At 32.1% G+C, this 22,759-nt stretch overlaps 4 protein-coding genes across 4 annotated transcripts; 1 reads left to right on the top strand and 3 right to left on the bottom strand.

The window, feature by feature from the left end:
• Positions 1-3,470: 3,470 nt before the first annotated feature.
• Positions 3,471-4,587, bottom strand: LOC111316241 (DNA-3-methyladenine glycosylase 1-like). Its single transcript, XM_022918258.2, has one exon. The coding sequence runs from the start codon at positions 4,478-4,480 to the stop codon at positions 3,614-3,616; it is 867 nt and encodes a 288-aa protein (XP_022773993.2). The 5' UTR covers positions 4,481-4,587; the 3' UTR covers positions 3,471-3,613.
• Positions 4,588-5,175: 588 nt separating this feature from the next.
• On the top strand, positions 5,176-10,261 carry LOC111317185 (sugar transporter ERD6-like 6). Its single transcript, XM_089753483.1, has 18 exons — positions 5,176-5,506; positions 5,616-5,678; positions 5,782-5,871; positions 6,096-6,155; positions 6,243-6,308; positions 6,416-6,481; positions 6,566-6,641; positions 7,098-7,162; positions 7,282-7,374; positions 7,569-7,649; positions 7,754-7,838; positions 8,231-8,277; positions 8,385-8,447; positions 8,541-8,600; positions 8,737-8,802; positions 8,908-8,967; positions 9,646-9,760; positions 9,873-10,261. Exons 1-18 carry the CDS (start codon positions 5,312-5,314, stop codon positions 9,983-9,985), a joined length of 1,464 nt encoding a protein of 487 aa, XP_089609609.1. The 5' UTR covers positions 5,176-5,311; the 3' UTR covers positions 9,986-10,261.
• On the bottom strand, positions 10,098-12,349 carry LOC111317184 (uncharacterized). The gene is made up of 4 exons (XM_022919580.2): positions 11,460-12,349; positions 10,690-10,779; positions 10,528-10,595; positions 10,098-10,442 (listed from the first exon to the last, which is right to left on the bottom strand). Exons 1-4 carry the CDS (start codon positions 12,108-12,110, stop codon positions 10,307-10,309), a joined length of 945 nt encoding a protein of 314 aa, XP_022775315.2. The 5' UTR covers positions 12,111-12,349; the 3' UTR covers positions 10,098-10,306.
• Positions 12,350-15,437: 3,088 nt separating this feature from the next.
• LOC111316240 (GATA transcription factor 18-like) lies at positions 15,438-16,729 on the bottom strand. Its single transcript, XM_022918257.2, has 2 exons — positions 16,224-16,729; positions 15,438-16,080 (listed from the first exon to the last, which is right to left on the bottom strand). Exons 1-2 carry the CDS (start codon positions 16,671-16,673, stop codon positions 15,784-15,786), a joined length of 747 nt encoding a protein of 248 aa, XP_022773992.1. The 5' UTR covers positions 16,674-16,729; the 3' UTR covers positions 15,438-15,783.
• Between the last annotated feature and the right edge of the window lie 6,030 nt (positions 16,730-22,759).

Here is a 22,759-nt window from a genome sequence, read left to right as displayed (position 1 = left end):
CAACCCTATTTTTATATACACTAATGCAAATTATTAAGAAACTCTGATTAATTTCTGTATCTTCTTTATAGTAATAAATTTGCTTCCTATTTTAAAGAAACAGGAATTTCACCAAATAATTGGATTTCTACATGATGGTCATCCCAAGTAATGAAATTAGGAAATTCTCTGGAAAATAACATGATTTTGATTGAAATTAAAGCCTCTTATCCTAAACTAGGTTAGGTCTCGTATGAAAAAAGCAACACCCAAAAAATAAGTAAAGAAATTAATGAATAAGAAATAGTTATAGTTTGTGTTCATCAGAGCTGGAGCTAGAGGGGGATAGGCAGGGATCATGGCTCTCTAAAAATTTTTTTATCTTTTTTATTATACAATGATCAGTTTTATCAAATTATTATTTTAATCCTCTCTTCTTCTTTTTTTTTTATAATTATTGTTTAACATTTTTTTTATCAATCTTCTACTTTCTCCTCTACTTGTGTTTGAAAAAAATGCATCAATTTCAAAACCAAAACAGAAGGTTTTCACAAGTACTAACACTCTTCTTCCTTTCTACTGAAAATGAAAAGAACAACTTAATTTCTTTCAATATCAGGCACATGGGTTGACCATATGATCCTACTGTTATAATTTTTTATAAGTAAGTTATTATTAATTAATGATTTTAATAATTTAATAAAATCAGTTGATGAATTTAATCCTAATACAATACTTAATACTTATGTGAAAGCCCAATTAATTTTATGTGATCATTTAAGTATAAATTTTACACATCTTATTGAATTAGTGTGATTTAATCGGTTGTATAAGTTTTTCACCCAATAAAACCTTTGATAGGAAAGCTTTTAGGGTTATTTAATTAATTAGTGGTTAAGGCCCCTCTTCACTTCTACATAATTAAGTAACTACTCATTGAGCACTACCAAGAAAAAGAATGAAAAGGAAGACTTAACCACTTCGGGTTTCATTTTGCTTCCACAAATTCACAATAACTACCAAAATAAATATGTCAAATCTCTTTAATTAATATATAATATTCTAATTTTTACAAAATAATTTTATACTCCATTTGTTTCGTAAAAAATAATTTTTGAAAAATAATTTTTAATAAATGTTTACATTTTCTGAATTGAAAAAGATTTTTTGTTGTTTTGATGAGTTAATAAAATTTTTTTTTCATTGTTTGGATGTTTTCTAAACAATTTGTTTTTTAAAGTAATATTAACTTAACTGTCAAAATATTAAAAAATATTTATTATTAAAATATATTAAAATTATTTATTATTAAAAGTATTAATATTCAAAAGTAATTATATTTTAATAATAATATTTAATATTAAAATATTATGTTAATATAAAAAATACTTAAAATAAAACTATTTATTATTCTTTATATTATTTATTAATATATTATAATAATATTTATTAATAATATTTCTAATATATCATATTAATAGTATATTATTTATTAATAATATACTATTTATTAATATATTATAATGTTATTTCTTAATATTATTTATTAAAATATTATATTACTACTATTTATTAATATATTATAATATATTTTTATTAATAATATCCTATTTATTAATATATTATAATATAATATTATTTATTAATATAATAATATTTCTATGTAAAATTATATTAAAAAGTATTGATAAATAGTTTTATTCATAAATAATTTTTTTTCAAAAAATATCTTTTTTAAAATACGTAAGATAATTTTTTAAAAAATTATTTTATTTTTTATTGATTAATTAATTACTTTTTATTGATCAATCAAATTTTTATCAAATAAACACTTTAAAATATAATTTTTAAAAAAAATCATTTTTCTTATTCTTACACTGAAAGATTCCCCACCTTGATGGCCCTACTCAAAGAAACTTCCTACTATATATTATTAAGCCCCTTGGCCCTGTCCATGAATTCAACTCCACGAGAGGAAATGCATGGTTAGCTGTGAAAATTGAAAATGTCGAGAGCTAGCCAGCAGTCAACTCACCACTCAATTTTGAAAGAGAGTATGAGCACTAGCCCAGCTAGCTGGTCTGGTTTAATTTATGAGAGTTAATTGCAGGAAAGACTTGTCCCATATGAAACGTGCAATTTCACATAAATGGAAAACAGTGAGATAGGGTGGTCCATTTCGTTGTTTTTCAAGCCACTTTTTGTAATGGGGGATGATATATAGATTGGATCCTAGGCCACCTCCCCAAAAAGATCCTATAAACGTGTGATTTGCCCTACAATTAGGGTTCTTTTTTTTTTTTAGGTTGATTGTTACTGTGACTAATAAAGGGTACATTGATAATTTGCTTCTATTGCACTCTGAGTTGTAAATATGTTGGCCCACTCTTATTATATTTTGAAGCAAATATAAAATGATTGCAAGTATTGTTTTATTTTTTTAAATCCCAGCATTTATAATTAATAATAAGTCAAATTTATTAATAAGTGATTGATTTAATTGATTAAAATTTATTTTTTTTAATAAAAAACTTTTAGTTTGAATTTTGTCAAGGATCACTTGTTGGGATATTTTGAATGCACGACTTATAATTATTTATATTATATTATTAAATATGATATATCTTATCTTGATATAAGAGATTGAGTAGTTTATTTATTATACTTTTTTTTCTTACAAAAAAAAAAAAAAAGGCTAAGGCTGGCATTGTGCCCTGTTTTATACTATGGGTTTCCTAAGAAATGTCCATTCATATATGTTTCATTTGTTGTTTCAATGTTTTGTTGTGTCCTAGGAATTTTAAGCTTCAGTTAAATAACTCAAGAAGAAAAACACTAAACCAGTGGTAAAAAAAAATATAACTGAAGAAATCACAAATAAAAATAATTTTGATAAATGTTGTAAAATACAATTGGGTGTTATAATCACTTGGACTCATTGGAGTGTTAAGTGAGCTTTTGATCCACATTTTTGGACTCATGAGAAGAGATCACTTAAGTGGCCTTTTGGACTGAAGAAGAAGTGAAGATAGACCTTAATTGGTACTTTGATCCACGTTTTTGGACACAAGAGAGAGACTTTTGGTGGGCTTCTGATCCAAATTTCCAAGACTTTTAAATCTAATAGCAAGAGATGCATATCTCGACGCAGTTGTTTTTTCAGCGGTAAATAAAATGATAATTTAAACTATAAAGATTTGACGTAAATACGAAATGTCAATAAAATATAAAAAAAATAAGATTTAAAATTATAATAATTATTATATATAAATTTAATAAAAATAAAAAAATATAATTTTTATTTTTATATTAATTTAAATTATGACAAATAATTTTTATATAAAATATTTTAAAATATATAATTTTAATATTTTATAAGATGTGAATATATAAATCATCAAATCTAGTATTCTCATCGGCGTACAGACTTTTTTGGCTTGCCTGAACCAACATCAGCCAAAACCCCAATTTGGAAGTCTTTAACAAGTTAATTTCTCCAAAATTTCAATTAACTTCGAGGCGGATTTATTTCTTAAACAGAAATTGTAACACAAAGCAGCAATTAATGATCACACAACACAAGCAATTAAAAGCAATTAGACAAATGTTTCAATCCTAGAAACATAATGAAAAGTTAAGGCCCCCCATCTTGTTCAGTTTCAACACTTCGAGCTTTTCCATTCCCTTCGCTTTTAGTTTCCATAAGCCTCCACATATAACAGGACCCAACTGATCTATAAGGCTTCCATTTGCCACAAATCTGCTCCATTTGCAACGGCTTTGGCAGCTCTTTTAACCCATACAAAAGCTGGACTCCTTTCCTCACTCCAAGATCCCCCACAGGCAAAACGTCAGGCCTATGAAGCGAAAATATCAGAAACATGTGGACCGACCAAGGCCCAATCCCTTTGACAGATGTCAACATATGGAACAGCTTTTCGTCGTCCATTGTAAGGATGGAAGTATCCGACAAAACCCCAGTTGAAAACTTGTCTGAAAGATCGTGGAGATAGCTTGCTTTGCGAGCTGAGACCCCAATTTCTCTAAGTTTTTGCGGGGAAAAAGAGAGGACTGTATTTGGGAGGACGTTGGATTCGTTTCCACAAAGGGAAATGAAGCGAGTGTAGATTGAGTTGGCGGCTTTGGCGGCGAGCTGTTGGAAGATAATGGATTTGGAAAGAGCGAGGAAGGGGGAGCTACAAGGAGATAGCTTTGGTGGGGGATGGTTGGAAATGAGGGTGGCCAGAAGAGGATCCGAGGTGCGGAGATGGTTAAGAGCGAGGTCCATTTCGGGTTCTGTGGATAAAGATTTTGGGATTTTGGGAGAAACTGTGAGGGAAGGTTGAGGGGATTCGGTAGCACTGTCAAGGGAGATGTTGGAGGTAAGTTTTCGGATTTTGCGCGGTCGGAATGGGATTTTGGAGCATGATGAGGGGTTTTCACAAAGCTTTTTGACGGTGCTTCTGGTGGTGATAATGGTGGCTTGCGGCGGAGGGTTCATGACTATGACTTCGTAAATATTTGGGGAAAAGGCAGGATTGGGCTTTCAGCGGCGAAGGTAGTTGGACTGGGGCTGGTCAACTTTTCATAACAGTGTTTGTTTCTTTTAATAGTCTTGGCTTCTTGCTCCTCAAGAAATTAATAGAAAAAAAATAGAAATTTGTTCTTGAAGTCCTCCAAAAATAGTAAAATATTGTAACATACTTGATGGGAGAATTTGCGAGATGTCGTTTTGCACTCAAAAGACCAGTAAAAAGCCCCCCCGATAATTAGGATCTAGTCTTTGAATTTCAAATCATGGATTGTTTTCAAATAAGATAATTTTTTATTCGAATATTTTTATCATAAAAAATATTAAAATTATTACATTTATATTAATTTTTTTATAAAATTTATGAATTATAATTTATATTAAAAAATATAAAATATTATTTAATTTTATTGATTTTATATATAATAATTTTTAAAATTTTAAATTCAATCATTCTTACTCTTTATTTTTATATTATATTCTTTTCACACCATTATATTTTATTTTAAATTATCCGCTTTTTCCGGAACAAAAAAACATGGATAGGCCCCCGACCGAACTCTTCAGTTACAACTACATCGATAAATCCAAAAAAGAAAAAACAAAACGGCCGCCACGTTGGCACTCGTGTTCTTTTCCCCCCACAAAATGTTATTAAACCAACTCAATATTCGTCATCATCATCCTCGTCATTTCCTGTTTCTGCTTCAACCAAAAGCTCAGAGCTTCATATTTTCCTGAAAATCTGGTCGTCCCAATCCGGCATCGTTTTTGCTTTGTTTCCTTTACAGCGAAGTGGCGATGAGTTTCCGGGACGATAATGAAGAAAGCCGGGATCTCAAGAAGCCGTTTTTACATACCGGAAGCTGGTACCGTATGAGCTCGAGGCAGTCCAGTATTATGAGCTCCTCGGCCCACGTCCTTCGCGATGGATCAATCTCTGTCGTCCTCTGCGTCCTCATCGTCGCCTTGGGTCCTATCCAATTTGGCTTCACCGTATATTAATTCTCCATCTCGCTCTCTCTTGCTCTTTTTCGTTTCTAATTTCATGTTCAACTGTAAATACATGGCTTTTCTCAATTATTTTTCAAATTTTAAAATACAGTGTGGATATTCTTCTCCTACGCAATATCAAATCATCAGTGATCTTAATCTTTCGATTTCAGAGGTCTGAATTTGAATGCCCAAATTCCCATTTTTTAATTTAAATTGGTTTTTATTTTGTTTTTCTTTGCATTAAATTAACGGTTTTTATTATTTTTTGCTGGCAGTATTCTATTTTTGGCTCGTTGTCAAATGTGGGGGCAATGGTTGGGGCAATAGCCAGTGGTCAGATTGCTGAATATATTGGCCGAAAAGGGGTACAAATTGATTTCTTTAGTTCCTAGTTTCTCTTATTTACCCTTTAATTAATGTTGCTTTTCAGCTTAGAACAGAGAAGTTATAAATTTAATCCATTAATTTTCCACATTTATATTTGTATTGACACAGATAATGCATCAAATATGAATAGTTTATATATTTTTATGTTTATTTTTTCACTTTAATTATTTTGAATACTGCATTGTGTGTGTTGAATTTGCAGTCGTTAATGATTGCTACGATTCCGAACATAATAGGATGGCTGGCCATATCTTTTGCCAAAGTGAGTCACTTTTGGTAATTTTGTCCTTGTTGCTATGTCTACTTTGTAAAGCTTGTTGTTTATGTATTATGCCTTGGGCGTTTGTAGGATTCGTCATTTTTATTCATGGGAAGGTTGTTAGAAGGCTTTGGTGTCGGTATAATTTCTTACACGGTAACTTGAAAGCTTTCAGCTGTTCTTTAGTTCTTTTCTTGGAATTTTTTCGCTTTCTTAAGTAATGGTTAAAACATCAATAGCATCATGATGTTAATTATGTGTAGGTACCTGTATATATAGCTGAGATATCACCCCAAAACATGAGAGGAAGCCTTGGATCAGTTAACCAGGTTTGTTTTACATTAATATCCATATTGGTGTTCCATATTTACTTTTATCAACTGATTGATTAAATGAACTTCTTTATTGGATAGCTATCAGTCACTATTGGAATAATGCTGGCTTATCTGTTGGGACTGTTTGCAAATTGGAGAGTGCTTGCAGTTTTAGGTATGTTGATTAGAATTTGTTCACTTAACCCTTCTTTCACAGAAAGAGAAACGTTGAATGCTATTGGAGAAACAATATCCAAACTTTTCATAATAGTTGAACAAATTCGAAATTTTTGAAGATTTCATATCTTGCATGTATGTGAATACTTGAACTCTTGCATGTGATTGAAGTTAATTGAGATATTTGTTTTCTAGAAGAATAAATAATGCTTTAGGAAATCTCTTTTTTCTCCAGGGAATAAATATCTTTTAAATTTAATAGAGATAGATGGCTGTTAGGCTCTAAAGCAACTACTTCTTCCCATGACAATGTAGTTATACCATTATTTGCATACACATTAGACCACTATGGTTCACTTAAAGAGGAATGGTGGTTAGCATATATCAATAATCAATCAAATTGGTTGATTAATGCACAGTTATCGTTAACTGACTGTTATGCTTCTTCTTGTAGGAATATTACCATGTACAATATTGATACCTGGCCTATTCTTCATACCTGAATCTCCTCGATGGTTGGTATGAAACTTGCACCTGCTCTCTTAATGATTGGACCTTTTATAACCTCTTATCTTTTCAGCCCACCTTTTGTATATATGATTTTGCCTGTTTTTGTCTTGTGACTGGGTTGCATCCAGGCAAAAATGGGAATGATGGAAGATTTTGAGGCATCTTTGCAAGTTTTGCGTGGCTTTGACACAGATATTTCTGTTGAAGTTAATGAAATCAAGGTATTGAACTGATTACTGGCAATCTTTCTTTTTCACTTCGGTGAAGGCTCATGCTATCTGGATTCAACTGCAAAACTAAGTTATTACACAAATGCTGTAGTTGATTCGATAAGGATGTACAACCTTATGGACATTTCTTCTGGTCTCCTCTTAAAGTTATGTTAAGCTCTAAGCTCTAATTGGCACTTCTGCAGCGAGCTGTAGCATCATCAAGCAAGAGAACAACAATTCGATTTGCAGATCTCAAGCGAAAAAGATATTGGTATCCTTTGATGGTAGATTATTTTGTTTTTGAATTTTTTATTTCATGTATAGCTTTTTTCCCTTTGTCCTTAAAAATATTGAACCCCCAATTCTAGTGCTAATTGGTATGCTGCAGGTAGGGATTGGATTACTGATGCTTCAGCAACTCAGTGGTATCAATGGTGTTTTATTCTATTCCAGTAATATCTTTGAAAGAGCTGGTAAGAAGAACATATCTTTGATGTTTAACCACCACTTTTGGGTACTATACAAATGCAAATTTGGTAAGACAAACTTGTCATCTGAATAATAACTAGTGGATGTGCCAAATAAAATAGGAAAGAATACATTTTTGGTCTGTGAGATTTGCTAATGTTCTCCACATATCTTATCACTGTACTCATAGGCTAAGAATATGAGGGACATTATGTTAATTACATAAGTTTACAAAAAAATGATTCCCATTTCCATCTCGAGTGCTCTTCTTCTATAACAGCCATAATGCACTAATGGCATAAATTGGTTTGTACTCTGTAACGTTGCAACAGCTTTTGTTTCATCTTTCTATTTACTTTTGCTTTCTATTATTTGACTTTGCTATATGATTGCCCAGGGTTTTCATCTAGTAATGTTGCGACATTTGGGCTTGGGGCTATTCAGGTAACTTCTTTTTAGTTATTCAAGGTCTTGTTTTTCCATGCAGGGATTCATATATTGCAAGGGAGCTTTATTTTGATGAGTCTAATAGGAGTTTGTATTCTGTGTAGGTCATTGCAACTGGTGTGACTACGTGGTTGGTGGACAAAGCTGGCCGCAGGCTGCTTCTTATGGTGTGTTTGAGCTAACTATTCACCTTATATTTGATGATGAGCTAAACTGAAGATAGCAATGAATAAGATCAATAATCTGAAATGATTTTGCAGGTATCCTCCTCTGGAATGACTTTGAGTTTGCTCCTTGTTGCAGTTGCATTTTACCTTGAGGTTGGTGATGCTACATCCATTTATTCTTGTTTAGCTTTCTTTTTCAATATCTCTTAGAATGCTAATTTCAAGAATTAAGCAATCCTACTTAAGAAATTCTTTCTTTCACCCTCTTCTTTTTCGTCACTGATACCAGGGCATTGTCTCCAAAGATTCTGACTTATATAGCATAATGGGAATTCTGTCTCTGGTGGGTCTTGTGGTAAGTTTTCTTTCACACAGGATGGTGTGTGTGTGTTTGTGTCATGTACTCCATCTACTTCTGTCAAGTATATTTCAGTCTGATTGACCTTTTTTTTAAATCCAGGCCTTTGTGATTTCCTTCTCACTGGGTGTTGGAGCAATTCCATGGGTTATAATGTCTGAGGTATTCAAATTTCTCTTGTATTTTCACCTCACTATAAATAGGAAACATTCTTAATTGTGCACTGTAGGATTCTGTTTGATATACTACTTGATGATGACGGGTGAGAACAAGTCTCATCAGTGATTATACAAGAAGTTGTCTGGCCATGGATAATAAGAAACTGACACCAATGAAAAAAGGAAGCTCTGTTGTCTATTGTCCTTTTAAGCAACCCCCTTAATGGTTGTGCTTTCAGTCACCATGTAGTCTTATCATTTTCATGTACGAGGTTCTTATCATGGCCATGGGTGGCATGGGTGTATGCATTTGAGATAAGAAGTGAGAAACAAACCTTGGATACACTTGTGTAACTTAAGGCCATGCCATAGAAACAGCATTAAGATTCCTACATTTTGGTTGCTTCTGTTTCCTCACCAGGGTTATAAGTGCTTTCTTATAATGTGTTGTGGATCTCTTGTATTAATCTTGTGCTGTATTTCATAGTTTCTTGCTTAAGTTGTTACACTATAGAATCGGATATTTGGCTTCTCTAAACAGAAATGGAATGGTTGAATTGTGCATTCAAGTCATTTTATACTGTTCATTTTGTGGTTAGTATTTGTGAGTATAAAATACATTGCTCACGTTATTGCAGATGTTTCGGCTAGGTTCTTATTTGTCCTAAAATTAATCTTTCAGATACTTCCAGTTAATATTAAGGGTCTAGCTGGCAGTGTAGCAACGTTGGCAAATTGGCTGACATCGTGGGCAATTACTATGACTGCAAACTTGCTTCTGACCTGGAGTGGTGGAGGTCTCTCTCTCTCTCTCTCTCTCTCTTACACACACACACACTTATGTGCTTAGTTGTATGTGGAGATACAATTAAAGAGTTTATAGTTAACATGCTGGCTTCTTACGAGCAGGAACTTTCACTATTTATGCAATTGTGGCTGCTTTCACCATTGTTTTTGTGGCACTTTGGGTCCCCGAAACAAAAGGAAGAAGTCTAGAAGAGATTCAGTCGTCCTTCAGATAAAAATGTTCTTCACATATGCATTTTATCTTTCCCGATTTGAAATACAACTAAACGAGTTGTATATGTGCTTTGTCTCCCAATGTCTCCATAAAAGTTGTTTGATGGCATGTGGTGAAGACTTGGGCAAGAGAGACACAGCATTATTATTATTATTTAAAAGAAAAAGGATGAATTTGTTACAAATTATAATGTAATAATTTCTTTGCCAGAAAAATGGGAAGAAATTTTATAATAATCCATTACAAGAGCCCCCCACTCTCCCCCTTTTCCTGTTTCCATGATACCAAGCTGTGTCATTGACTATAGATAAACCTGGAAGAGTCATTTGTTAACATTTTCCGCTAGCAAGGAAGCCAGAAATTGGTTAAGACACCTATTATAGACACAGGGTCGCTCCAGGTGAACCAAGTGGCCTGCCTTCTCGATGCCTTGGAATGTTGTATTCCCTCCTAGTTGCCTGTATAGAAATGTCCAATTAGTGCAAAGCTATGTAAAAGCATAAAATTCCCAAATCTCACTTCTAGTTGTTGAGATAAACTTACTCTTTCATATTGTGAGCAAGCTCCTGCTTGAAGATCTGATCTTCTTCACCCCATAAGAGATGTATTCTCTGCAGAGGTATATCAAGAAATGGAGTAGACAATTTTTAATTCTAAAAAGCAGCCATGGGAAAATCTAGGAAGAAAAAGGCCAATGCAAATAACCTGTGGAAAAGAGGGGATGGTGGCATCTTTGTTGCTAATGACCAAGGCCTCCAGGAGTTCAGCTCTCTCTTTCCTGTTAGTAAACATGACCTGCAATTAATTCCATCCAGGGCCGTTGATCAGAAGTTTCCCAAAATAACAATAAACTACTTTGACTTCTGTTCCTTTCTATTAGTGAAACTTTGTTTTGTAATGCAAGGATCCTTTATTGAGTTTCCCCGTTTAGCCAACTTTTCAAAATTTTCTCCATTAATTTTGCTAGGGCCAGGCCACCTAAATGACAGAGGAGAGGGCCAAAGCCCAGGGGGATGTTGTAGACAGCTCTAGGTCATCCGACCTGTCGCTGTACCAATGCACATGGTATAGTAAATTAGGTACAGTTCATTGAGCGAAATGCAGTGGACGCCCATTTTTCTCATTCTTTACCTTCAGACTCTGAATTTATCTGTCACGTCAATTGCCAAGTTAAGTTTGTTTCTTTTCTCCTGGATACTTCTACAGGGGGAAAAATAAAACGAATTTCTATTCTTATGCCATGCCATGTTTTGACAGAATTTTTTGCAAGGTGTAACTTTAACTGATGATTTTAGCCATTGAGATGTTAATTCAAATGCCATGAAAATCATGTGAATACTAGTCATGCAAATGTTGATTCCCAGAAATTTAGGTGAGCCAACGTATTTCATGGCATAAACTAATAAAAAGGATTGTATAGAAGAAGAAAAGAAAAAGTAATCATGTTTGTTGATAATAAGGGTAATGGCACAAACCTCAAGGTAGTCTTTGTGAAGCCGATCAGGGAACCAAAGCTTCTTGTAAGCAGCAACTGAAAGAAGACCTTTAAGATCCTTAACAGAGTTCGGTAACAATAATTCTGAAGAAGAGGAGAACCCTAGCCTGGTTAGAGACTCCACACTTATGGAGTCAGTCATTGCGAGAATCGAGCCAGAAACCACCATGGCCTCAACCAAATCAGGGTACAACTCAGCCATCTTAAATGCTACCATCCCACCATAGCTAAACCCCACAACAACACACTTCTCAACACCAACTTTCCTTAAACCCTTAACCAAGTACTCGGCTTGGAAAGTTGGTGACCGATCAGGTTTGTCAGTAATGGAGCCACCGAAGAAGAGAAGGTCGGGTACATAAACGGAGTAATTCTTTGTTAAAGCACCAACTTGGAATTGCCATGTGACAATGCCTTCTGCAGCAAAACCATGCACCAAGAGAACCACTGGTTTTGTTGGTTTCTCCAAATGGGTGTTCTTTTCACCCTTTTTTGGTTCCCTGATTGCTTCACAAGGAACCCAAAAGTTCATGACCGTGCCTGGCTCGATCTCCACTGAGTAAGGTCTAACCCCTGCCATCTTCATTAGCCAATGCAACAGCGGCTTCTGTGCTGCGACAAGGTTCACCATTTTCTCCTCCCCTTTTTCCCTTGAATCAAAGCGCTGAGTCTAAAACTCGAGAGTAGATGGGGTGTTTTAAACTACGAGGAAAGTTGGGTTTGGTTATGGGTTGTTATCAGTCGAGCTCCTTACGGGATTCAAGATTTTAACGTACATCATTTCCATTGGTGGCTTGGCAGCTTGCTAGAGTACTCTTTGAATTGTTAATGGACAAAAGGAAAGCCAGCACAGATGGGCAAAAGGCCCACACTCGAAAACCTTTAACAAAAAGAATATAAATTATAGATCCTACACTTTCTTACACGAAATCTTTCTTTCTAATGGGTGTGTTTGGTACAAGTTTTTTAAGCCTTTAAGTTTGTTTAATTTTTGATCACCTGCACTGCCTACTCTTGTCTGCATATCTGTGGCAGTGAAAGCTGGTTACCTAAGCTTAACCAATGCTGGCCAATAATAGAAGCCGAGCCATTAGTAAGAAGCTTGCACCTTCGGCCAGCAGCGTCCATGGCAGAAATCGAACAGGTCCCAGTTTCCCATTTTAATGACTGATCAAAGATCCAAAAGCCAAATTAGCTGAACCTCAAAAATAAGAATGTTTTACTCGACCTGGTCTTAGGCACCCAAAAGGATATGTGCCTCCATTAATTTATTAAAAAAAAAAAAAGAGAAAATGAAATTGGAAACAAAAGGTGATCTATGGGCTGGGCTGGGCTTGTCTTCATCGAGCTAGCCGGTTAGCCGGTCTTCATTGGTAAGGCTTTCTTCTCTCTTATAGTAAAGAAAGATTAATTTGTTGAACGCATCAACTGACTTGTCGGCGTTGCAAATTTGACTGCAACCATTGCCCTCTAAAGAAGTCAAACAGAGATGGAGTGTTGAGAAGAAAAACCTTAAACATAAGTGATTAATATTAAATTACAGGTTTAACAGTATGGTGAATTTCATTTCAAACTATAATTTTTATTATACTTTATAACTCATTGTCATGGTATTTGAAGGATAAATTCTCTAAGATTCTATTTAAATGGACGGTAAGTTTGAAAATAAATGTAAATGTGAGATTAAATACTATAATGATAAAATTAAAAATAATAATAACATATATATTTAAATACAAAAATAAATGTATGATGAAGTAGAAATAAAAAATAATCATTAGAAACTTGTGATTATCAGACCAAAAAAAAAAAAAAAAGCGATAGGACTACATAATTTTTATTGGAGCTTTTAGCTTCAGTTGCTTATTGGCACTAATCGTGCCTCAAAGATGAAATCCAAACGAAAGAATGGTGCGTTTGAAATGAAAAAGGTAAATAAATCTCACCTCACTGATGCTTCGGCGAGACTGAGATCCAAATGGAACGAATATTCAACTTAAAGTTTATAATATTCAAAGCAAGTATATGGTTGGAATCCACAAAATTTATATTAGCAAAAGGGCAACATGTACAGTTGAAAATGACGACTTCCCAAACTTTAATGCCAAATATAACTCTATCCTATCGACTACCTTGTATACATTTGGAAATTTTGATATAATATAGAGTTTAATAACACTTTCCCTTTTTCCTACTAGTTAATGAAATAACTAACAATCTTTCCCCTAATTAACCTTGTTTTTTGGTAAAATTAATCATAATTAATTAGTTTCTTAAATATTGTTTCAAACCTATATAAAATTTAAATTTTAATAAATTCGATATTCAAATTTTAATACTTTCAATCAAATTTCTTATTCTCTTACTATAAACTATTTTGTATAAAAATATGAGAATATAATAGGAATAGTACCTTTCAAGTTTAATCTCTTTAAAAAAGCATAAGCCTAAAAAAAAAAAATTAAGCATATATGTGTAAAAATAAGATTGTCGGTGTATCTGTATGGCATTGATTTACAAGCCCGGGAGCTTGTCACATGAATTCAATCGTCAAAATTAAGTTTGGCGTCGAACTGCTCATTGTCGAGTATTGACAATCTCTGTCTACAAATTTTAATGGTAGGGTTTGCTTGCTTCATACAAATTTTAAAAGTGTTCAGTTCAATTTAAACTTTCTTTTTATTCAGTTCAAATCAAGGTTGGATATTTAATTTATATATTAAATTTAAATTAGATTTTGAAATGAAATGTGAAAAATCGGAAAAAAAAAAAGAATTATATATTTTTATTAATTTATATATATTTTTTAATTTATAAAATAAAAATAATTATTTTATATATAAATTTATTTAAAATATATTAAAATCATATTAAAATAATATATAAAACAAAAAAATTTAAATTTAAAAACCAATGAACCGAACGAAAAAATTCAATTTTAATCAAATCAATTTCAAAAGAAAATTAATTCGAATTTAGATCAAATCTTAAAAATTTAAAATATTATAAATTATCCAAAAAAATAAATCAAATTTGATTCGAATCATTATCACTTTTAATATATGCATTTCACTATTCGTGAGTTTATACAAATAAAAAATACATTGCTTCATCTTATGATCTAGATAAACAATATAAATCATATATATATATATATATATATTATTAATTACACCCATAAAATATCATTTCATGAATTCTATAATATTCTAGACAAAAGTTGATTCTCTTTGACAAGGGGAATCAATCCACTTGGATTTGAGAATGAGAAGAAAGTTAAATATGCCACTGAAACATAGTATAGAATATATAGAATAATTTGACATAAAATTTCTGTCTCATCAACGTAAATAAAACAGAAAGAAAGACACAAAATAAATTAAAATAATGGTTGAAAAAAATAGGGTTTGCATTTTGCGGAGCGTCCCGATGTGTCCATTAGAGGCCAATTTATGGGTGTGTTTGGACATGGCCAAATAAAAAAAAAATGGTTAATACGACAAATTGCATTACTACATGTTCTGAAGCGCACAGTGTCCTCCGGCTCAGAACATCACAAATTGTTTAAACAAAAATAATGGGACGGTCAGATTTATGAGCAGAAACCAAACGTAATAATTCTAATGACATTAATGAACCCATCATCATCATCATCATCATCATCTACTTCTCTCTTTCTCTTTCTCTTTCAGTTGTGAAATTCAGAGAAATAGAAAAGAACCAACAAGAATGAGCAGCAGCTTCAGAGTCTCAGGTAAAGTGAACTTCAGTTCATAAAGCATGAAAAAGGGTAACATTCGCATATGTAAGCTAACACGTCTTATGTTATTACATAAGGGAATAATTAATCAATCTAACGGTGCTGAAGTGATCATCTTCATCATGATCATGAAGATCATGATTTTGATGTCTGATATATATTCATTTTACCTTGTGGGGGGAAGAGGAACTGGCAACTAGGGGAAAAGTGCAAGTGAAACTCTCTCAAATGCAGGGTTTTTTTTTTAATATAAAACTGAAAGAGAAAGAAAAGTTAAAGAAATTGAAAAAAAAAATCAAAAGCAACTAAGAACATATAATTATGCCGGTCTTTCTCCATCTATAGAAGACAGAGACAAAGGAAACAAACTAAAAAAGCAAAAAAAAAAAAAAAAAACAAACAAACAACGAATTTTGACGAGACGAAACGAAGACCATGTAACCATCACCATCACAAACACATTGTCATCAACATCATCATCGTGATACGTTTCAGTCTTTGCTGCATGATCTTGACCGTCAAGGAGGGGTCTTTTCTTTTAATCTCATCTTGTAAAGTCATGGACAAGGCTTGTCGGCCTGTCTGTGACGTTGAGTCTCCAAGAAAGGAAGGGAATGCCATTGTCGGAATCTCGATCACTATCTTCACTGAACCTGAATTCATTAACAGGAGAGAAACATGACATTTTCTGGTCCTGCGAGTGATGAACCCATGAATTGCTGTGGTAGCCATGATTTTGCTGCTCCAGCATTGAAGCTGTTGCGCCTGAGTTTTTTGCATTTGCTGCCGTAGCTCTTCTTTCTTCCTTTTTGAATCGAATTCCACAGGCATTGCAAAGTGACTGCAATTAAAAAATAATAAGAAAAGTATGAAAAATCTATAAAAAAAAAAAGAAGAAGGCAAAAGAAGTGTATATATATACTTGTTCTGAAGAAACAATAAAGAAAATAAAAGAGAGAATTGTTAATTTGTAACTTTACATACCTTTGGACCTCTTGGTCCGTTCCTCCAAAGAGGTGTCGAAGTGGTGTCACAGTTAGCACAGCGGCGAGCTAGGAGGGGGTCATTGCCTGAGCTGTTAGTGCTATTTCCATTGCTTCCACGGCTAGCTTTTAGGGTTTGCTGTGAATAAGGTGTGTTCTTGTTCTGTAACAAGTCCCAGCAAAAGTTTGACATGCAAGAACCAGAGCGGTGGTCATGGCGGATACGTTTGTCGTCGTCTTCGCAAAGACGAGTAGATGGAGTCCCCAAGGAGAGAGTGCAATCAACGGAAGAAGATGAAGAGGGCGTAAAAGGGTACACGTCTGTTTCATCGAAAGATTTGTGGTTCGGCATGGAAAATAGCATCGAGAACGAGTTGCTTTGGCTATGAAACAGGCCACATGAACATGGACCCACCATGTTGCCCTGAGAGCTACTGCACCTGTGCATCATTTCCCAATTTTTTTTTCTTTCTATGATTATGTCAAACGCCTACTACCCCTTCACCTCAATTTCAGCACTATATGGATATCAAAAAGATCAAATGGGGTTGATTCAGAATGATCAATCAACCAACAATTTCCAACTGATCGGAGAAAACAAAAAAAAAAAAAAATGAAGAAACAAAGGATTGCAGATGAAGTGAAAAACAGGGCTAATGCAATTGAAAAAGAGATGAGATGGTGAGTTTATAGTTAAAGGGTAATGGCAGGGAATACAAGCCAAATAGTAAACTGAGAGCGAAGTGCAATAATATAGTGTTTCAATAAAAACTTGAAAGACGGAGAGAGAGGTGAATGATACGAGAGAGGGACTGAGAAGAGTTGTTGTCTGGTAGCTTTATAAGCTAACAAAATGGCGAAATACCAGTCAGCACCTGCAGTCCACGTTGTCGTCAAATGCAAATGGAGAGATGTACATGCGTACATAGCAAGAGAAAAATAAAGATATAGACAGAGAGGGACCCAGGTTGCATGTTACACAGATAGAGAGCGATAACACTTTAAAAAATCAAACAAAAAAAATATGTAGCTAAACCCTACACTCTTACTCTTATATAACTAAGAGGAAGAAAATAAGTCGGCCAGTCAGAGAGTCGGTCAGGGTGAACTGTAGAGAAAAAAATGACTGAGAAATAAGGCTACTATATGTAACTTGCAATGTTGGAACTTTTTTTTTTTTGTATACTAATAGAAAATGGTTGCGGGCAATTGAATTTATCCTCCAAAAGAAGGGGTGAATGGAAAAAGGGAGCGCTCATAACAATGCAAGGAGGGAGATGGATTGGTCACTGGGCAGTCAAAAGAGCCCACGTGACTAGCGGGAACAGTCTTCCATGGATCTGCCTTCTCCGATCACGAGGCCCCTTTAGTCTCAAACCCAACACATCAAAACCTCTGTCCGTATCCGTATCTCTGCCCTCTCTGCTCTGTCACTGCCAGCCTCCCAAGGAAAATGGAATAGTTTCCCTTCCCTTTTCCACGCTCCCGCCCTCCGCATCTTTCTTCGACGCTCCAATCACCATTCCCATCTGCCCCTAAAGGCGTATGTATTATTCATTCTCAGGTTACGCTCTCTCGTGGTCCCAACATATACACACAGACAAGAAGGTGATCTTCAAATTGTTTCAAGCATAGTTTTCTTTTGGGATAATATCCATTCGCTCCCTAAATTATTATATATTTTTAATGTGGTATTTAAATAAAAAATTTTAATATAATATTTAAATTTTATTTTCATGTAATAAATTATTTAAACTTTGAATATTTTAAAATAATATTAAAATAATATTTTAACATCAACATAAATGACACGTGACAATCACATTATTATTATATAATAATTACTTAGCATTCACAATAACATTTAAATGTCACATTAATAATATTTTAAAAATATTAAAATAATTTAATACATATAAATAAAGTTTAGATATTGAATTAAAAATTTTTTTAATTTAATTACCGCATTAGAAAAATTATAATAATTCAAAAATCAAATAAGGTTTTTTTTTTCTTTCTTTTCTACTTTGCAAGAAAAAAAAAAGAGGATGTTTGAAGTTTAAATTGTTCTTTTCCAACTTGGGTAATAGAAAAAGTATATGATAATGAATAAATAATCTTGATGGAGATGTCGTGTATAGACACATATTTTGTAATTCACAAAAACATTGATCAGTTAACAATAGTTAAATTTTTGTTGGTTTGTGACATTTGAAAGGTTTTATGTCTTACTGATCGGATCGCTTAATTTAGATTCAAATTCTTTGGAGTTAAGGGTGGCAGTTGCCACGCACTGCTTTTGCCCGCGGGAGAGAAAGGAAGCAAAATTTGAGTTTTATGTGTGAGTGAGATAAGTCCATTCAACAGAGCAATGACCACTACGTTAGTTGTTATAGGCAGTTCAATCCGTCAATCTTACAATCCACAATAATACGTAATTGGGATGTCGGATCGGATTTAATTTCGTTTATAATATATAATAGTATTTATTTTTAAAATTTGATTCAAAGTATTTATTTTTTAAAAATTATTTTATTTGTTGGATTTAATTTTTTTTATTTTTATATATTATTTTAATATATTTAAAATAAATTTATATATAAAATAATTATTTTATTTATAAAAATTTAAATATACATAAAAATTAATAAAATTATATAATTAGATTCGATTTAAATTTTTTTATTTTTACGTTTTAATTGAATTTAATATAAATATTTAATACAAATAAAATAAAAAATAGATTCAAATTAAACAAAATATTATAATTTTAAAGTAATTTTATATTTTTTCTCATCCCGAATAATATGGGCTCCTGCCGTCCCTCCCCTCGCACCAAACCAAAACAACCAGTTTCAAGCTTACCACAATCAGTATCCGTACACTGGAGTCACGTGAACCTCCCCCAAAGGGCAAAAACAAAGCCAATTTCGTCATGATAATTTCCTCATGTTCCGTATCCCGAACTCGTCAGCACTGCCCAAAAAGCAATTTGGTTTCTAGCTGTTGTAGTAATACTAGTAGAAGATACGAACATTAAAAAGAAAGCTAAAGGGAAACATGAAGCAAAGAAAAAAACACAAAATAAAAGGTATATGCTCGGCAATCATCAAAGCAAAAAGCAACTTATTCTAATTGGCTTACCAGGAGAGAAGATCTTTGAGTCCATGGTGGAAACTAAAAAAGAAAAATGTAAAAAATGTGAAAAAAAAAAAAAAAAAAAAGAAGATATGACCCGACATGCATCATGGCTAAACCCAGACTAAAAAACCAATCAACTCTTGTGAAGAATATGATCAAAAGATTCAAAAAACATGAAGAGAGAGAACGAGGACAAGATCCGATAGCCTAGAGATTGGTGAGGCCTTAGTTCGACAAATGGGACGACCACCGCTTTCCAAAAGATGCTCTCTCTCATATTTCCACTTTGTAAACCACGAAACAGAAAACCTGCGATTAGCCCAAGACCCTAAGCGTTGCATTTTTTTTTTCCATTTGCAATCATTTTTTTTCCGCCACGCGACCCACAATTTCAGTGGGGTATTAATTTTAATCGGGATAATGCTCGGCATGGCCTCTAAAATATTGTAATTTTTTTAATACAATGTTTAAATTAAAAATTTTAAATTTTATAATTAAATTTTATAAGTTAAGTTATTTTAATTTTTAAAAATAATACGTGATAATTATGTTTAAATTACGAAATAATCACGTTTATTAATATAGTATTTAAATATCATCACATCAACATTACTTTAATGATATTAAAGATTGAGATAACTTAATATAAGAAATTATAATTTAAATATCTAATTAAAATTTTGTTATTTATCATATTAAAAAATTACAATAAATTAAGGGTCAAATTGAGCATTATCTCAATTTTAATATAAACGTGAAAACACGCAGTAGAGAGGAGAGTGGGGTAAGAATTGAGTAGATTAAGACTATGCTCAAATGCCTATAAATTCGAGTAATTAATGACGATCTGTTATACTCTTTTTAATGGAAACTCTGGGATTTGCTTAATCATCTCAAACCACATAAAATGATTGAGGTTTAGATACGCATTTATTTACATGCTCATTAGTCATGATTTTTTGGGCTCGTTGGATTTAGTGGGGTCCAATGGTTTAGGATTAGGGTTTTTTCAAATATAATCAAGGAAATCATATAAGATTGTATTATCTTACAAAAGGAAATCAAATAAGGTTGATTCAGCAGCATGATGAAAAAGATTTATATTACAGAGATGTTATTTTACTACTAAACTTTTGGGAAAATAAAAATAAAATGCAGTTGAGGAAACTCTCTTGTGGTACTAAATGAATTGTTAATAAATTAATTAAAATTTTTTAATAAACTAATAAAATAATTTTTTAATTTCATAAAAGAGGTTAAGATGATAATTTTTTTAAATATATATTAAAAATATATGTCATTATTTTTATTTTGTTTATAAATTTAAAAACTCATTTTTAATCTATTTGATAATTTTTTTGTAAATTAATTAATATCATTAATTCTTTAATAATTTCTCAAAGTGCCACATAGATATAGTGAAGGTGGATTTATTTATATTTAATATTTGGATTTGGCTTTTGCATGCCAATGCCATGCATGCAAATGAATTAAACAAAGGATGGAGTGCTTCAGTCTTTTACTTACAGCAAGCCTTTTAAATTACTAGAGGGCTTTGGAACACTACCGCATAAATTTATAACATTCCTCAAAAGCAACGAGAATACAACTGGTCTGGAATGTTTCTAGGGAGATTGGGATTTTTTTTTTCATTATTTTTTAAATGAAATTAAAAAAGGAAAGGGGATTGGAAGGGTTGGCATTGGTCTAGTGATTTTGTTGTTTCTTTGCCAGGTAAGATTTTAAAAGCAATAATTAATTTTAAGTGAAAATCAAGAAATTAAATTTAATGATTCATATATTTGTATCATATAAAATATTAAAATTTATATATTTATATCATATTTTATATTAATATAAAAATAAAAAAAAATATTTTTTATTTTATTAAATTTGTATATAATTATTATTAAAATTTTAAATCATTATTATTTTTTATATTTTTATTTATATTATATTCATATTATATTTTAAATTATTAGTAAGTATAAGAAAAGAAAAAGGTAAGTTTAAAACAAAAAAAAAAAAAAAAAAAAAAAGAGGACCCAACCCAATGGACCAACATTTAGAAAAGGAGTGTTTGTCTATAGAAAAAAAAAAAAAGAAGGAAAAACCCCCTAATAAGCCTTCCTAAGAAAGATAAGTTGATGTCAGTATCATGACATCTAAGGGACACTGTAACCTCCAATTGTCTCCTCCAGGGCAGTCTAAAAGACTGTAGCCCTGCCTGTAATCTAAAAGTTACATTCAAACTTCGTTCCTTTCTCCTTTAACTGTCTTATTAGTGTAAATCCTTAGAATTTAGATGCCCCACTGGGCAACTGAAGTACATTATAAATATATATATATATATATATTTGACGTTTAATCAAAAAAAGAGAAAAAAGAAATGATGAATGCCTCAGATTGGGGATAGGTATCATGGCTGCTCGTTCTAGTCTCCCTTGACTCATTGTATGCATGTTCTTTACGTAAACCACTCTTTTTATCCATCCATTTCTTCTTTTTTCTTTAAATACTTTGAATCTTCTATATACAACCTTTTCCCCTTCAATTAAACAGATTTTCACAATCTAAAACATTTATATTTTAATGCTTTAAGCTGAAGATATGGGCATTCTCCCTTCCTTTTCCTTCCACCAACTTTTATAATACTAGTTTTAATCTATGATTTGTCCTTTTTTTTATTTTGAAGATAGTAACTTCCTTTATTTTTAATTTTCTTTTTGACAAAAAAAAAAATTTCAGTTTTCGATATATTTGACTGGTCTTTTCCAATATCTTGTCTGCTGCATCTTTGTTTCCCTGGCAAAGAAAAGTTCATGATCAGCTGGCAGAAAGCTTTGCAATTTTAAGTTGTGTAAATCACAACTTCCACCTTGGCCCTTGTCCTACTGATTTTGGCAACGTAAAGCGTGACAAACGTCAGACTCTATTTTTTTTTTTTTAAAAGACATAAGCATAAGAAATTGTTTATGACAATTGCTCATCATATCACATTCCCAGTTTGAATTTTTATCAGCGAAGTCAAGTATTTTAACTCAATTTAAAAAAAAAACAAATTAATATAAAAAATTTTAAACAAATTAACATATATAATAATTTTTGCTTTAAAATACAATTTTTTATGATAGATGTAATATTTGCATAGCTAAAATTAATTACATGATTATTGAAGAATGTACTCTAAATATTATTATATCATAGATAAATTATTTTTTGATATACGTATATATATGTATATATATTTATTTAATAAAATTTTATTTATAAAATTCTTAAATATAGATATAATATGTGAAAATTAAAAATAAAAATTTCAATTTTATTATTCACTTTTGTTTTTTATTCAATATAATATGAAGAATAACAAATACTTATTTTTTCATATATAAT

This window comes from Durio zibethinus, chromosome 24, assembly GCF_047325235.1.
Source record: "Durio zibethinus cultivar Kanyao isolate XHJ-2024 chromosome 24, ASM4732523v1, whole genome shotgun sequence".
Lineage (NCBI taxonomy): Eukaryota > Viridiplantae > Streptophyta > Magnoliopsida > Malvales > Malvaceae > Durio > Durio zibethinus.
The sequence above is the reverse complement of the archived record's forward strand: the minus strand, read 5'-3'. Positions and strand labels throughout refer to the sequence as shown.

What these genes read in the sequence shown, in the direction of transcription:
- LOC111317184 (XM_022919580.2), bottom strand. Translation starts at nt 12,110, where the DNA reads ATGGTGAACCTTGTCGCAGCACAGAAGCCGCTGTTGCATTGGCTAATG. An exon ending in TTCACAAAGACTACCTTGAG is followed by an intron (nt 10,780 to 11,459) that starts GTTTGTGCCATT and finishes AATTAATTGCAG; the next exon opens with GTCATGTTTACTAACAGGAA. An exon ending in CTTGCTCACAATATGAAAGA is followed by an intron (nt 10,443 to 10,527) that starts GTAAGTTTATCT and finishes ATTTCTATACAG; the next exon opens with GCAACTAGGAGGGAATACAA.
- LOC111317185 (XM_089753483.1), top strand. Translation starts at nt 5,312, where the DNA reads ATGAGTTTCCGGGACGATAATGAAGAAAGCCGGGATCTCAAGAAGCCG. An exon ending in TCGGTATAATTTCTTACACG is followed by an intron (nt 6,309 to 6,415) that starts GTAACTTGAAAG and finishes AATTATGTGTAG; the next exon opens with GTACCTGTATATATAGCTGA. An exon ending in TCTGACCTGGAGTGGTGGAG is followed by an intron (nt 9,761 to 9,872) that starts GTCTCTCTCTCT and finishes TCTTACGAGCAG; the next exon opens with GAACTTTCACTATTTATGCA.
- LOC111316240 (XM_022918257.2), bottom strand. Translation starts at nt 16,673, where the DNA reads ATGATGCACAGGTGCAGTAGCTCTCAGGGCAACATGGTGGGTCCATGT. An exon ending in ACGGACCAAGAGGTCCAAAG is followed by an intron (nt 16,081 to 16,223) that starts GTATGTAAAGTT and finishes TTTTAATTGCAG; the next exon opens with TCACTTTGCAATGCCTGTGG.
- LOC111316241 (XM_022918258.2), bottom strand. Translation starts at nt 4,480, where the DNA reads ATGAACCCTCCGCCGCAAGCCACCATTATCACCACCAGAAGCACCGTC.